Source organism: Vulpes vulpes, chromosome 1, assembly GCF_048418805.1.
Source record: "Vulpes vulpes isolate BD-2025 chromosome 1, VulVul3, whole genome shotgun sequence".
Lineage (NCBI taxonomy): Eukaryota > Metazoa > Chordata > Mammalia > Carnivora > Canidae > Vulpes > Vulpes vulpes.
In genome coordinates this window covers 30,446,162-30,463,289 of record NC_132780.1, presented here as the reverse complement: position 1 = coordinate 30,463,289, position 17,128 = coordinate 30,446,162, and the positions used below count along the sequence as shown (strand labels likewise).

Sequence of the window (17,128 nt, the reverse complement as noted above, 5' to 3'; positions counted from 1 at the left end):
CTTGTGGGTACACATCAAAGTAAATTCAACCTTTCTTTCTCACACCCATTTGAATGCCAGCAGAATAACATAAAATGAGAACAGCAGAAATAACAGTATAAAGACAACCAAGACTTAGCTCCATGGGAATAAAGCTACAACTAACTCGGCTTCACTACTTTCCTCTCCTCCACAAGGTGTGGAACTATTTTTGCTCAACCACAAAAAATATTTTTACAGCAAAAACCTGTACATATTATAAAACTGAATAATTCAGCTTAATCTTGCATGAAAAACTAACACGAATACAAGAGAGTAAGTGGATATGGGAAATTGAAGCACCAAATTAAGCAGCTTGCAAACATATAAAGTCATTAACATTAGCTGCATACATACAAATGTGCCCTGGCTGGCTGGGAATCAGAATTTTAATTTTCTTCAGTTGGATAGTTACAAGATCTCACTCTTAATCAAAATATGAGTAATGCCATTATAACAGTGGTGGGGGATGATGAGCTTAATATCCATTGATAGGTTTTCTGTAATGAGAAACAGAAATATATACTACAGGGTAATTTTTCCCCCACCATTTGATTCTGTTTTATTATCTTTGTAAGTATTTAATTATAAGTACCAGAGCAACATGATTCTACTTATCATCGTAAATATATGGCATAGCAGCTATAACATTAAATTGTCTTTTGCGGACAGATTTCCATCACATGGTTTTCATGTGTAAATTTTGCTTCAATTTTCCAATTACAATTTTTTAAAATGTCACCTTCATTGAGGTATAACTGACATATAAGATAGTAAGATATTTCCAAGTGTACATCGTGGTGATTTGATATACTGTCTACACATTGAGAAAGGTTCTCCCCACCTTGCCCCATTTAACTAAATACAGGCAGTTCTCATTGTAACTCCCACCTGTCAAAACTGAGATCATGTTTTACTAGAACATTCCCACATTTTTTGATCCAGAGCAGTAGTTTTCAAAGTGTATTTCCTAGACCAGCAGCACCCAGTGTCGCTTGAGAATTTGTTAAAAATCCCTGGCAGAAATTCAAATTCTTGGGACTAACTCAGATGTACTGAATCAGAAATTCTGGGAGTGGGGCTCAGCAATCTGTATTATCACAGTTTTTCCAGGTGATCTGATGCACACGAATGGATTGGCTCAGGGCCGGGGAAGGCAAATTCTGTAGGTTAAAGCTATCAATGCCTGCAATGGAGAAGAGTGGAGCTTGCTCCTGCCCTTACTGATTTTTTCTTTCTTTCTTTTTTTCTTTCTTTTTTTTTTAAATATTCTATTTATTTTTGAGACAGAGAGAGAGAGAGAGACAGTGCAATAAGAGGGGGAAGAACAGAGAGAGAGAGAGGGACAAGCAGACTCCACTCTATGCAGGAAGCGTGACTCAAGGCTCCATCCTAGGACCCTGAGATCATGATCTGAGCTGAAACCAATAGTCAGACACTTAACTAACTGAGCCACCTCAGCATCCCCCACTGCCAATTTTCTAATCCAACTTGGTGGATGAACCACAGATGTAAGGGACATAAAGAACAATACAAGATTCTGACAAGCAGTTCGGGCAATGTCAGAAGAGACATGGGAAAGACGCTGCCAAATGCTTCCCTGGAAATCATTTCTGTAAGCCCAGCGTCTACCTCCTTCTGGCTACCATCAGTTCCAAGTCCCTTGGAACTCCTGGCCCTTTTTTACCTCTGGTGAATTCTAAGCAAACCACTGCTTTTGAAGATCATGTATAATCTATTGCATTTTTTATAATGCTCTATGCCTGCTATTATATAGATCATGCTGTTTGATCTTCATAATTCTACAAAGTTTAATTTACTGGGAAATTTGTATGTCAATTTAGAACCTTCCGATAAAGTCCCCAAGTTAACCACTGTTTGAGAGTTGACTGTATGAGGCGCTTTTAAAAAAATTTAATTTCAATTTGCTAACATATAGTATAACACCCAGTGTGCATGAGGCACTTTTATGTAAAATTAATTCTAACCCCTACAACTCTGCAAGCTGCCCCAAGATAGCAATATATTCAACTTATGAATATAGAAAATGTATTAAAACATATACCATAAATGACTTTAAAATGCAACATTAACTATTTCATGATGTTAAATCTTGCATGGATTTAATATGGTGCTATTTATTACAAAATATGATGCTATTGTGAGAGAGAATGCTTCATTTCCCAGTAATGAGGGTGAAACAAGAGAATGACAATATATGACTTCAAAAATTCCTGCCCTAAAAGAAGTCTTCGTTGTCTTTCTACAATTCCCTATAATCTCTGAGCATCGCACTTCTATTTCCTCCTGGAAAATCTGACATAACATTCTAAATTAAAACAATCGAACAGAACTTGCAAGTTTCTAAAACATGACATTATTTTATAACTCAAAAGAAGTGGTACCAATAAAATTCCCCCATTCTTGCATTATTTCCTTGTTCTAAGTGCATCAGCTTCTCACTCAATGGGTGGTTTCTGGGGCCTCGGACATCTCAACTACACTGGCCTCTGTGATACATTCATGGCTGAGGCCATTTGCAAAGATCATGGTTTACTGAGTCTGTGGTGTGGTTTTGGTTTGAAGGGAGCCTTAAGTTTTCTGACCACCCATGGGACAGATGGTCTTCCATCAGCATTCTTTGTTAGTGAATAGATTCTCACAGTATTGCACACTCACTAATTGTATGCCCATCCGCTTCATGTGTTCATCGAGGAAGCTGACAAGACTTTCACGGGCATGAAGCCTCCAAGGTGGCATTCATACCTTGATCTACTGGTCATGAAATACTTCTCCCTCAAATTATGAGATAAACCACCTAAATTTATAGGCTAATCTGGAGCATTATCCAGATATCTAAGGTCCAGAACTCCTGAACAAAAGGGCAGAAAATGCAAGTGAGCCGTCCTTGAGAACTGCTCATCATTGTCCTGGCTTTTCCATTAGGTCACAAAATTGCTCTCAAAATAGCTCAGGATCGGGTGTGGGGAGCCCTGGGATTTTCAGAATAGTAGGCAAGTAAATACCTCAATTTAAAGTAGTCCTCAGCGTGGCCTCGAGTGATGTTTTAGCTGCTTGAACCTGAAGCACTATTTCCTTCCACAGAAATAAAAGTCTTTCCTGGCAACTCTTTCCAATCAAATTCTGTCTCATCAGCTGAAAACTATCTCAAGAAGGGAAAGCCAGCATATTCAGAGACTTGTAAGATTTGGATGTGTCAGAACCGCCACCTTGCCTGTTCTTCCTAATGTTCTTAAACTATCCCTCTCTTGGAATCTCACAAATTGTTGTTTATTAATCTGCTAAAAAATTTCCATTTCAAAACCGTGACTTCTTCAAACTCCTCCTCCTCCTCAATCGTGGGCTTCTAAAGAATCCTGGTGCCCGTTTCTAACCTGCTTCTGGTCCTACATCCATATGTACTCACCAGGTTTCCATCAAAATATTTTTATGATGAATCCACTGGCTAACACTTCGAAGTGTAAGTGCTTGACAATCATTAAACAAATATTTTCTCAACTTTGTGTGGCAGAACGTAAAAGGAATGGTTCCAAGTACTTTTACCATTTAGCCAAGTCTTAATCTTTGTCAAATTGCCTGAACACTTCAGAGTTTACATTTAACTAATTGATGAACAGCTTCATTTTCCTTTGGCATTTTCCACTGTTTGGCTTCTTTCCATAGATCTTTAGTACAGGTTTGAAACTGGTATAAACATGCACTCCTGGCCCATGCATTTCTAGAACTTTAGCAGGAAGGTTTGAAATTTGTTTTATAGTTTTTCCTTCTATTTTGTTCTGCCCTGGGTTTTGTGGTGTATTCAGCAAAACAGAAGACCTAATCAATTTTTCAAAAAGGCAAGAACAAAGAAAGTAAAATAGGACCCGAGGGAGATGAGAATGAAGAAAGAAGTTAAGGAGTATAAACTTTCACACTTATGCTCTGACTCAAGAAATAAAATTCGAAGAACACAGTTCAACAGCGTGACCACCTGCCTGTTTCAAATGTTTTCAAAGTCACAGAAAATTCAAGTCAATGTGAAGATGTTCTGTTGACACTGTGACAACTTAGGCTCCTTGCCCCATGGCAGCTCGCCTGCCACAGCTGGAGGTTCAAAGTAAGAGCCCATAATTGTTTGGAAGACCAAATACAGAAAAGTGTCATAAACAAAAAAAGGGGATCTGTCTGGAGTGACAGAGCTGGTTCAACATAAACCTCTTAAATAACCTTAACAACACTACCAGACATACGAAACACACACCAAGACAAATGTGACTCCTAGGTTTTGAGAGTCAGCCATACATTATATGCGGTACACAGCTAAGGTACTACTGTTTTCCACAGATAGAGATATCATGGCTTCCCAAACCCATTTCCAAGTGTAGATGTAGTAAGTCTAGCCCATTACCCGAAACCACTTATATTAGACGTTGGGCCACTTTTCAATAGATTCTGGTTAGTTTTGACTCTTAACTTCTGGGTACCAGGTCTTCAGTAAGATCATGGATTTCTGGACGGAAGAACCAGGGAAATGCTGTATAGGCTGTTGTAAGCTGATTGTTAATGTGCTAGAATAAATGTTCATATATCAAATATTTGGCAAATCAAGCAGACATATGTGCAAACAAAAGTGAGTCACGCTTTTTCATGTATATATCTAATACACAATATTTATGTGAGTTGATAACATTGTGCTTTGGTATGTTTCATGTGTGAATATGTACCTGTACCCGAAGCTTCTGAAAGATTTGGTCTGCCTTGCAGATCTCCTGGGGTCTCAAAAGGCAGAGGCTTTGTTGTCTCTAAGAGAAAGTACCCAAAGCAACTGATAAAGAGCCCCCACTGATGGGACAACATTAAGGGTGTCTTGAGAACAGACCCCCTCAAAATATTTGCTTAATGCTCTTTCCCCTGCATTTGGATCAGCTGAGAACTGTCAAGTAAAAGAAGTTATACAAGCACGGCTTTTCCTATTCTAGTGTTATGCACCAGTGAGTTCTTAATTCTTTATGGCTTATTAGTACTTTTAAAAAGAAAAAAACCCAGTTTGCTGCCAAAACCTGGCTCTGGAATCAGATAGGGGTGTCAGTGGGACTTGCAATCACCAGATAATAGAAAATCTCCATTGTCTGGAGTGTTGAGCTGGTGGGACTTTTGCTTTCATATTCATATCATGACAATAAGAGCTTTCCATATGTGAGGATGACAACCAACTATGTTTGCACAAGTACATAATCATTACAGAGAAGGGAAAATGCACAAAAATCCAGGCTAACAAAGTAAATGAAAAAAAAAAAAACTTCCTTATTGCATATTAATCCTTTCCTATTCTTCATTACATATATGAAAGTTCCCAACTGGAGAGTCACCTATTCTTAAAACCCAGGCAGAAGGATGCTGGTCTTAGATTGCCCTTCCATCCCCCCCACCCCAGTGGCTGACAAACCATTCTGACAAGGTGGCTTACTGATGTGAGATTTTTCTTAGAGACCTGGGGCTTCCTTTTGAAATGCAAACATGACAATGACTGTTCCATTAAGAAATCCACACGCAGCCTGTTACTTGCGTAAGGGGGGAAACATTTCCTTTGGGTCTAAATCAAGTTAATAAATTTAAGATACCTGAGAGAGCGGGTGCACTGGACTTTTGGCAGAAGTCCAGAACTAAGAGAGTTAATCCATTATTTTACTGTGTTTCTTTATGAGAAAAAACAGTTTGCTGCCAACTCAGCTCAGGAGTCAGATGGGAAGTGTGGAGGGAGCAAGTTATAGCTCATCGAGAAAGTAAACATGATCTTAGGAGAAGTCTGCTCATGTGTGAGTTCCCTTCAACCAGAGCAAGGGGCCTAGAGGAGGACAGTGGACGTGGCCTCTGCTGTTGTTACCTGGGTAGAGGTCAGGCCCCGGACCGGGGGAGCGCCCCACTGCCCCATCAGCAGCAGCATCGCGTGGGGAGGTGGCCGACTGCAGGGGCTGCACGCTGAGGCAGTCTGTGAGCAGGTCAGGATGGAGCTCTGCACTGGACCGCAACTAAGAAAAGGAGAAAACAGATGATACATGAGAAAGGAAAGCTGTCCCTTGGAGTACTTCCCTGGGGAAAGACATCATGCCCTAAGGTTCCATGCAATTCAATTCACAAGTATTTACTAAGCAACAACTGGTGGGTCAGGCATTGGGCTTAACAGAGAGTCAATAAGATGGTGATTTCTCCAATCCTGGTAACACCTGGCAGGTGATTCCAGAAAACGCAGCTCGAGGCAGATTTGACTTTGGGCTTTGATGTTTCTACTTCTGGGAACTCAGCTTCCTTTTATACTTCCTTTTATTTGCTCTATATCTTATCAGAACTTGTAGTGATAACAAAAACAAACTCAAGTACATTTGGTCCAGATTGGAAGGTGCTTTTAAAATACAGAGATACGATCAGGAAAGTATCTTGGAGATAACAGAAATATCCATTGTGATCTGGTGCCTATAGATTGTACATGAGGGGAAAATAATACATAGGTTAAACTTTTAAATATTATGGAGCATGATTAAAAGCAAAATGTGTCATTAGCAGTCAAAAAAACCCAACAGTAAGTTTCATGGAAAAAAAAACCCCAACTTAATTTAGATCTTCATCTTATCACAATAAGAAAATAATTCTTTATGTTAGCTACATATAAAAAAAAATCAAGCCCCAAAAATGTAAGAATAAAGAATACACAGTTATCTGATCTCCTTATGAAAAAGAATTCTGAGTGGAATTTGAATGGGGAAAGATCACAATGGGAGGTTTATTTGCAGAAAAGTACATAAAGCTTCTGCTTCTTACACAATATCTTAAAAATACAGAACATTATTTGTGGCAGATACAGCAAATAGTTAGCATCTTCAGTGTTTACAGAGAACATATGAATTGATTTTGCTTTTCTCAAGACAAAACTAAGCCTTTATACAGGGCTGCAGTATACTGACTCACCTGACAAGTATTTATGGAGCATCAGATGCTCCTCTGGGCTCTAGGAATACGCGGTTGTACAGAACTTCTAGCCTAGAGGGGAAGCAGACAGGGAATACCTCCAACACTCTGTGTCAGCGATGGCTAATACTGTGGGGAAGAGGGATGCAGAGAAGAGAGATGGTGCGAACAGGACAGAAAGTGACCTCAAACAGAGGGCCTGGGGAAGCCTTTAGGAGTGGGCTCTGAAAAGAGCCTGGAAATGGCTGTTCTGTTCATTAGAGCCAGGAATTGGCCTGCCAGATCACTGAGGCTCTTATACATTCTCTAGTCCAGAAATTACCTACTGACAGAGGTGGGACTGCCTCACTATACCGCCCTCAATGTGAAGAATAACATTTTAAAAAGGAGAAATGGAAAAATGAGAATAAATGATGTTCAGCACACTTGTGAGGAAATGTAATATCAAAACTTTTTAAAAAACTTATCAAACTAACAAAACCTTTAAGGAAAAAAAATGGTGGTAGTCAAGGTGCAGTAAGAGAGGCATTCATACAAGTTTCTGGTGGGAGTATATGCGGCCACAAACTTTCTAGAATGTATCTGGGAATACTTTCTCAAGATCAATAACTGAAGTCATTTGATCTGAGAATCTGTCTTAAGGAAATGGCCAGAGAGGTGAAGGAAGATTTGTACCTGATGTTCTAATAATACAGATCCATAATTAGGGAATGTTAAATGTCCCCAACTAGGGCTAATAAATGATCTTAAATCAATTTGATGGAATATTATGCAACCGTTAAACTGAAGTCCATGAAGATAAAAGCAGAACACAAAATTATATACACAAAATGATTATTATGTAAAACAGACAAAATACTGTAAGAATGTATTATAAAATCCAATATTAAAACTGATTTTTCCCCCAGCTGCAATATTATTAATTCATTTTCTCTGGGTTTGTTTTTTTAAATCCATTCCTCTGCCTTCCAAATCTTCTACATCTCAATGATGCATTGGAGCTGGCTTACACCAATCCCAGAGTGCAGTTCGTGTGTATCATTCCCAAATTTTCCATGCAATGATGTCTAAATGAAAGCTTGAAATTGGTCATGATGAGAATATTTACATCATGGAAATTGGCAAATGCTACAAACTGGGCCTTTTTCTGTGGAGAGCCAGTTGTTAACTGCTAGTAGCATACTACGAACTGTGTGACTTTAACTGTGACCCATACCTTCATCAGAAAGAAAATAAACACCCACAAAACATCGGTAAGTTACTACTCTGTAACTTTAGCATTTCTTGGACCTCAACAAGCTTTGTAAGGCAGCGAATATATATCCAGATCTTAGTCCAAGAATATGAAAATGGCATAGTGACCCTAAGTATAGAGAAAAGGCATTTAACACATATAGTGAACCAGACATAATTATATTATAATCTCCTCAGCTTTGCGACATTGCAATCTCTAACCAAGACTGTCTGAATTAATGGACCCTCTTAGGGCTTTGGAAGGTATGTTTGTTATTTTGGTACTAACCTAACACATGCCGCGTAAGAAAAACTGGAAAAAAATCAAGGCTTAGAATGAGTTCTGGTGATCACTTTTAATTTATTTTCATCGTTACAATGTGATCTGGGGCCCATATGTTCTACCAAGCTTAGACATGAATGTCTCTCTGCTTTCTATTACTCTAGGGTTTTACAGTTATCAGTACCGATGTGGTCTTTCCAAGGAATTTTATGGCCACGGACACTCCCAGAGTCAAAGGCAGGCAAACTCTTCTTAGCTTCAACAAATATTCATGGTTCCTAAGAGTGTGATTCCAAACAACTTTGTGGGGAGTGTTAATTTGGTTTTCTCTGGGATTAGGCATGGTTCTAGAAAGCGCTTCTTAAATCAAACAAGCCTTGAGGAACTTATGCATAACTTCCAAAGGCAGGCCATATGCAGAGAAATGCGTAATAATGTGTAAGTTTAGTATTATCCTCTCCCTCCCAGATTATTAGACCAAGAAAGGGCCTTCCAGATCATTTAAGGCTCTTAAACATTCTCCTGTCCAGGAATTATCTAAAAGGGTGAGGCAGAAGGATATAGCAGGATCTCTTGGGAGAGATGTCCTTCCATATAATAGTTTCATACTGGGAGTAAGAAACCCAACTATTTATATAAAACAAATTACATAATGTATGTTTCAACATCCTCTTAGCTGCTAGGAATGTAAAGAAGATGGAAAGAAATTTTCCAATGGGGGATGATCTCTAACTATGGTTCTCCAATCTGGGCATGCATCAGAATCACCTGTGGGCACTGCTGCAGAGCTGCTGACTCATTAGGTCTGGGGTGTATTTTTAACAAGTTCCAGGTGATGATGACACTGTTGGTCTAGGGACACTTTCAGAGCCACTGGTCTCTACGAATCCTGATGAGGAGGGCTGAGATCTTTCTGGTTATGGGAACAGGAAATGAATTGTAGAAATAAGAAATTGTAAAAACCAAATTGTCTTTAAGACATGAATCTCACGTAACCAGGTCTTATTATGTCTCCTTTCAGATCTCATAACAAGAAATGGTTACATGAGATTCGTGTCTTAAAAACAATTTGGATTTCTGTCTTCTTTCAGGGGAATAAAAAGAGTTTGAAAAATTTTTCAATGCCATCTAATCACTCACCCTTAGGAGATAGAAAAGAATTTGCCCTTTATGAAAACATTATTGGTCTTTACAGAAAGAAGTGACATTTGAACCCACTAATCATCAATTCATCTATTTTAAAGGGCTGGCTGCTGTGTCACACAACGCCAGGGACCCTGATATACAAGCATGGTGAATGGTGCCCCTGGAGTGTTCAATTCTGCTGCCCTAACCAAACCCCATTAGTTCCAGAGTAGCACTGCCTTTCTTTATCCTCATTCATTCACTGAAAAAATATTTCTTGGGCCTCAACCATATGCCAGGCACTGTTCTAGTGGCTTGACATACATCAGCCATCAGAGCAGATGAAGATTCACTCTGAGAAGCTAATATTCTAGGGGCAGTGAACAGCAAACAATCTAACCAGATAAGCAAATTTCACAGAAGGCGGTCATTGCTATAGTAAATAGAGAAAGAGAAAGGGTAGCTGGACTAGGAATGCTGGGGAGAACCGTGGCCTTATTGGAAAGATATATTCGAGTGAAGATTAGAAGGAGTTGGGGGAATTAGCTAAGTGTATATCAAGGGGAAGAGGGTTCTAGAAGGAGGGAAGTACATAGCTATCCACAACTATCCACTAGTCTAGCTATCCACAAACATTCCATTTATCATGGCTGCTCACTCCTCTTGCGGGAATGGCTTTTCTTCTGCCAATGTTGCTTCTCCAAGACCCAGTTTTTGGCTTGCCTCCTGAGTGAAACCCTTTCTGACCAGGCTGGCCCAATCTGTGGTGTAGAGACTGCTGCAGAATCTGCTTTCAGCAATCCTGTGATTGGACCTGTGTTTGGGGCTTTGTTTCTTGTTTGGAGTTTTTTTTTTTTTTTTTTAATTTAAAAAAAAAAATTTTTTTTTTTAAATTTATGATAGTCACACAGAGAGAGAGAGAGAGGCAGAGGCACAGGCAGAGGGAGAAGCAGGCTCCACGCACTGGGAGCCTGACGCGGGATTCGATCCTGAGTCTCCAGGATCGCGCCCTGGGCCAAAGGCAGGCGCCAAACGGCTGCGCCACCCAGGGATCCCCTTGTTTGGAGTTTTGTCTGCACAATTGTTATCAAGCCCATGAGGACCTGGCTAACCAAATGCCCTCTGAACTTTCCAAACTCCGCAGCCTCTGGCAGGGTGGGGCCGGTGTGGGGGTAAACCACTCAGCACCCAGATTAGTAAGAATGAGACACAACGCTTTACCTGATGGAGTTTACAATCTCTAGCGTATGTGGATGTGTCGAAAAACTACAATGTAGCCATGTTTTAATTACCCCTGCTGATGGAGATTTTGAAAAAATACAGATTGGAACTATAGCTGAAAGGCCGCTGCTGTTCTACCCAGATCCCCTCCGATACCTTCCGTTAGCTCCAACACCCTCGCCCAGCCTTGGTGTGCCCATCCCCTGGCTTCTGGGTCCTTGATGGCCAATGGCAGGCAGACTACTCTCCACATCAAACACACATGAACCACTAACTTGTGCTCCTTGGTCTCTAAGCAGGACAAGCTCTGAGATGTGCATCATGCTTCAAACCCTCTACGGGGTCCCTCCTGTCTAGCTTCTTCCTCTCCCCTCATTCCTCTCCCAGATCTCACTTCTTCATCTTGGCAGTGAACTTCAACTTGAGACAATTCTGATTGTCAGGAAGTATGACAACATATGGAGTCCCGAACTAGCTCTTGGCAATTTTTAGGGCTACAAGCATCCCTCTGTCAATGAACATTGAACAGCTTGTGGACATGCCAGGAAGAAAGGAGACATCTCTGAGTCTCCAAAACCAATACGTGAGTCTTGGGACTGTTAATGATCCGGGTCTTCAAGGACCTGTTTCAGGGCTTAGTTTCTCAGCCTGTCCAGGCACAAGTAAACAAATTGGCTCCTTAGCTTCTGTACAATCTCCCATTATAAAATAGTTGTTCCAAATGATAGTTTTTTCAAAGTTGATAATGAAATCACCCATCAAGGCTCGACAAGGTTCCTACATTTGGAAACTTGAGATGCTTTCCCAACAATGCAGGGATTTTTCCTAATATATAAAAACAAGGCACCGTCAATTGTGATTTGTATTTGTTTTTTGTTCAAGACTATTCTGTTAATGTTTATAAGCTCTCGAAACAAGAGACGGAAACTCTACTCCCGTCATTTTCTCATTTCAGATATGATTGAATAATCGTCCAAGATTAAGTGAGTCAAGTGGAAATAATTAGAGAAGGGAAAAAGGCCCAGATTCTTCAATTTTCAGTTCCATTACATTTTCTTCCAAGAGCAAAGGCATTCTGTTAGTCTGAAGTGAGACATACTTCCAAAGAAAACGAGGCACAATCAAAAAGCCTTTTGTTTTTCCTTTCTCCAATGAGCAGAGTCTATCTGGGCTGTGCATGTTTATGCTCCACCTTATAGGGATTTCTTTGTTCTCCAGAAATCAAATGCCACCAAAATATGTTTCTGAAGAAACTCAGCCAGAAGGAAAGACAAGTAGGATTTTTTTTTTTCCAGAGGGTTAAGGTTTTTAGTACCAGAACATTCTCATCAAGCATTCTTCATGACACTTTGAGCAGTGTGGATCTTGGGGAAATGACTCATTGCCGAAAGCCTTAAAAATAATTACAATGAATTAACCTATTCTATTAATTACAATTAATTTATAGTTGAATCTAAAAATTCTCTCTCTAGGGGATTCCTCAGCACTGACATTTACGAAGTGGCTTTGGCATATCATAGGTAATTAATCTCCAACAATCTGCTATCAAATTCATTTCCTTCGGGAGTGACCAATTTACAAAAAGGAAAAGAAATGATAATGAAGACTTAGAAAAATAGAACTGGAAGAAACCTCTTTGGGAATGAACATAAGGTACTGGCCAATTTGGCACTTGAATTCCTGTAATCGGGGATACATATCTGGTTAGCAATGACTCCAAAAGCCAAAAATTTTACCCATAGCCGATTAATGAACATGCCAAAATATTTGAGTAGATGCACATGCTGGGGTGTATCTAGTAAGAGACATGAAACTTTCATTCTAGTATAATAGATACTACAAAACTGCTGGTATTCAGTCAAATATGGTGATTGAGGGGAATGTTCACACAAGCAGAATTCCAAATTAAAGAGGAATTAGAGTCCAGTCTTCCTCTGTGCCACTCTATGGCAGGGCTACCTAACAGAACCTTCTTGCCTGATGGAAGTTCTGCTCTATACCAATCAGCAGCCACTAGTCACATGTGATTAATAGTACTTGAAATGTGGCTAGTGCCACCAAGGAACCTAATTTTAATGTTATTTAATTGAATTTTAATTAATTTAAATTTAAATGTGTGGTGTTGAACTGCCTGGTGTTACTATATATCCTGGCCGGCAGCTTAGCCTTTGTCTAAATGCCTTTGACAACTTATTTCCCTACAATTTGGTGCTCTCCATTGTTAAATTTGTCGATTGTTAGAGAGTTCTGCCCCAAGCTGAGCTCTGATCTGCCTGCCCATGATTTCCATGCTCCGGGGCTTCTCTCTCCCTTCCTCCTGCAGACCACGTAGAGTAACTCTGATCACGGTCTACTTTATGGCTCTCATAATATTTGAGAAGTCTCAAAATGCTGTGGTTTCACAGAATTTCAGCCCTGAGAGGGGCCGTGGTTTAGTTTGTCAGCGCTTCCCTACAACAGTTTTTCTGTCCAGGCTGAACCTATGGATTTTATACAGAGAATAGAATAGTTAAGCAAGAGGAGTTTGGGTGTTTTAGTTTAATAGGCTGTGGTTCGGTGACTGCATGATCCTGGGCAGGTATATTCACTGGCCTGAGTGTAGCTTCCATTCTGTAAAATCAGGATCATAGCACTAAGCTATCTTGGTTGTTCTGAGAAATACCAGAGATTTAGAAAGCACTCAGTAATGCCTGACACACAGAAGTCACTTACCCAAAGTGTCAGACCCAGCTCTCTCATTTAGTGTATTATTTCACATGCCCCTCCAATTACGCTCAACGCTCGACCTCACTAGATGTGCAAATGTGTAAATGATATCCTAAGTACTGATGGACCAAACTAGCATATGACCAGGAGAAACACATCCCTTGTTCTCAACTCTCTACTTCTATTGATGCAGCCTACAAGAACCCAGAGCTTTTTAAAATCCATGTTAACATTTTTCTTTTTCTTTTTCTTTTTCTCTTTCTTTTCTTTCTTTTTTTCTTTCTTTCTTTCTTTCTTTCTTTCTTTCTTTCTTTCTTTCTTTCTTTCATTCCATTTACTGAGCCATTACCATGTGTCCAAAACTCCGTGAGGCCTAGGAGATAAAGCAGCGTACAAGATAACTTTGTTCCATGTCCTTGTGGAGTTGAAAGGGTGGCTCAGATAAAACTCGCCATTAAGGGAACTCCTGAGGTCTTTTTTCACGTGGGAAGCTCTGTATTTCTGATGGCCCTTTATATTCAGAAGCTAACTCTTTTTTCTTTTCTTTTCTTTTCTTTTCTTTTCTTTTCTTTTTTAATGATTTATTTGTTTATTTATTCATGATAGAGAGAGAGAAAGAGAGGCAGAGACACAGGAGGAGGGAGAAGCAGGCTCCATGCCGGGAGCCTGACGCGGGACTCAATCCCGGGACTCCAGGATCGCGCCCTGGGCCAAAGGCAGGCGCTAAATCGCTGAGCCACCCAGGGACCCCCTTTTTTTCTTTTAAAAGATTTTTATTTATTTATTTGACCAAGAGAGAGACAGAGCACAAGCAGGGTGAGCAGCAGGCAGAGGCAGAGGGAGAGCAGGTTCCCACTGAGCAGGAAGCCCAACACTGGTCTATCCCAGGACCTGAGCTGAAGGCAGAGGTGTAACCAACGGAGCCCCCCAGAAGCTAACTCATTCAAGCTGTTGTCATTGGGCAGTACAGAATACCTGGGCTGCATATCATTTGACCCTATCACTCAGCTGGCTACTTTATTTCCCTCTTCAGTGCCACTTGCAAACTTGATCAAAATATTCTCTGGCACCAGAGGTGATGTTCAATCTCTGCCAGAGAGTGAGTTCCCTCCATAAAACAGCACAATCTGACATTAAGCCGTTAACAACCACTTAAACACCAGTTTATCCGTGATACAGATCATGAAAGATAAGCATGTAGGCTCTGGACCCAGGATACCTGGATTTCAGCTTTCATGTCCTTACTTATGAAATGCTGGACAATGAACTAGTTGTTAACATCTCTTTAGCTCAGTTTTCTCGTGGATAATGCCCCCTAATTTCCAAGACTGCTGTTAGTGGTAGAGAACATGAGATAACATGAGATAAGTATTTCACTAATGTATGGTGTACAGCATTAGATAAATGTCAACTACCATTTCTACCATTACTTTTTTTTTCATTAATATTCACTGTGGAAGCTCTGTAATACTGTAGAACATGTATTTTGATTTTCTTTTTCTCCTATCTGTTAAGTATTTCTATCAACTTCTTCCTTTTGCATACCATAGTGTGGCAATATGACAAAGGAAAAAGAATGAGAACTTTGGGGGTAAGTGGATCAAATTCAAATTCACAGATTCAAATTTCAGTTCTGCCACTTACTAATAGGTGGCCTTTGGCACAATTTTTAACCTGGAAAAGCTTCAGTAGCGTCCTCTACAGCATGGGGGTAATAACAACAACTCCATGGAGTTATTACAATACTACGTGAGGGGACCTGAGAAAAGTGGCTTGTTTGGTGAATTTTCTTTTTCCCAGTAGAAACAATTATGGTTGTTAGAAGGGATACCTGTTAGAACCCCCTGGGGCCTTGTTTATCCTCAGAAGACAGAGTCTGGGGCCAAACGGTATCTGGATCAAGATGTTAGCATAGTTTTTGCACATGAGTATCACCCTGAAAATATTCTATCTCAGAAGAATGTAGCTAGCTCTCATTCTCTTAGAAAAGTCCAAAATATATTAGGAATTAAAGCCAACCACAAAACATTTTAGAAAACACTTAGGGGATGCTAGTACTTCATTTCCATGTCCCACTTACCCCAGTTACTATCTAGCATCCTGGATAGACTTGGGGTTGAATTTTGAGAGGATGTTGAAATCAGAAAGGCATGCAGCTTTGGATTTTCTGTATTGCTACATTTGTTAAAAACACCATTTTCTCCCTAAGTCAATAGTATTCTAAAATTAACACCAAGACTCCTACGGGTTTTTGTTTTGTTTTTTTGTTTTCCTGAGTGAAAAACAATACACCAATGGCCACAGCCAAAGGTAGAGTCAAACTACATCTGGAGGAGCATCGCAATAGCAGAACATGAAATTGAAGGGTGGACTGCATGTTTCAGACAATTAGAGAAATATTAATAAGGCATTCCATGTTGCCACAGAAAAACATCCTCCTTCACCCTCTGGGGTGGGATATGATGGTTGTGAAGACTCAAGGCACAGTGAAGGGCTGATTTCTATCACAGCTTCATGAATCCCTCCTGACTGTGGCTCAGTGTGCTAACGTGACCACATACATTCTAGCCCATCCAGTCAAGTGTAGCCTTTTTCTTTCTATTCAAGTATTCTCAAAGTTTAATTAAAGCAGCCAGCTATCTAGCAATTACTTCCTCTGTCCATCTTACCAGATCCTTATTGTCTCCCTTTGAACTGATTTCTGACTGCAGCCCAGCCTGTGCTGTAGTGTAGCAAATGTGGGAAGACACTCACAGCAGAACTCATTTTTTTCCCCTCCCTTTCATTTAATTAAAACGGATTGTCTGAAAAAGATTTAAGGCTGATTTTAACACGCATGAGTGTTTGGACAATTTTTTAAATGCCTCCTTGTAGAAGTTGAAGGCCAGTGTTTCAATGGAGAGGACTTGCTCTCTGCTCTCCAATGCACCTCATGCCCAGGCTCTGAGCTCAGTTTAATCTCTCCAAAGCACACTGCTGACAAGACCCCTTCCCCAACAAGGCCACTTCCCCACCTGCAAAGCCCTCTAGTGACTCTCCACCAAGCATCAACCACAGCCTCAGCTCCTGGCCACCTACCAGGCTGGCATGTCACCACGTGTGGCCATGTGGACCATGCCTCCAAGCCACACAGAGCTCAGACACCCTCCTCCATACTGCTCGTTCACATCTCTTGCTGCACTTCTGGCCACCAGACTCCTGCACTCAGAGTCCTCTTTCCTCCAGGCTCTGCATATCTGCAACACATTCTGCACACTTTCTCAGGCCCCATTCAATGTCACCTCTTCCCTGAAGTTCCCCAAAGTCACTCCTTCCTTTTAAGCTGGCAATGGCAATTTCTATCACCCTGAGGGGACTTGTGGTTTTCTATGCTGTATAGTACTTATTTATAAATTCTCTGTGTGTGTGTGTCACAGAAGACAAAAAAGCTCCTTGTAAACAGAAACCATGTCTGTTTGATCATATAAGCTAAAACAGTGCTTCTTTTCACATGAAAGGTCCTCCATAAATGTTTGGGGAAATGCATGAACAGTGAATGAATAAAAAATGAATCAATAGTTGCTAAGGACTCATTAATCC

The 17,128-nt window shown here is 40.3% G+C and overlaps 1 protein-coding gene across 6 annotated transcripts in view; it reads right to left on the bottom strand.

Moving 5' to 3' along the window:
- GLIS3 (GLIS family zinc finger 3) overlaps window positions 1-17,128 on the bottom strand; it is a 598,942-nt gene that overhangs the window by 60,335 nt on the left and 521,479 nt on the right. For all 6 annotated transcript variants that reach the window (XM_072761706.1, XM_072761710.1, XM_026001604.2 and 3 more), the window contains one exon: window positions 5,903-6,047. In XM_072761706.1, coding sequence (XP_072617807.1) covers window positions 5,903-6,047 — 145 coding nt within the window. The remainder of the gene's footprint in view (window positions 1-5,902; window positions 6,048-17,128) is intronic.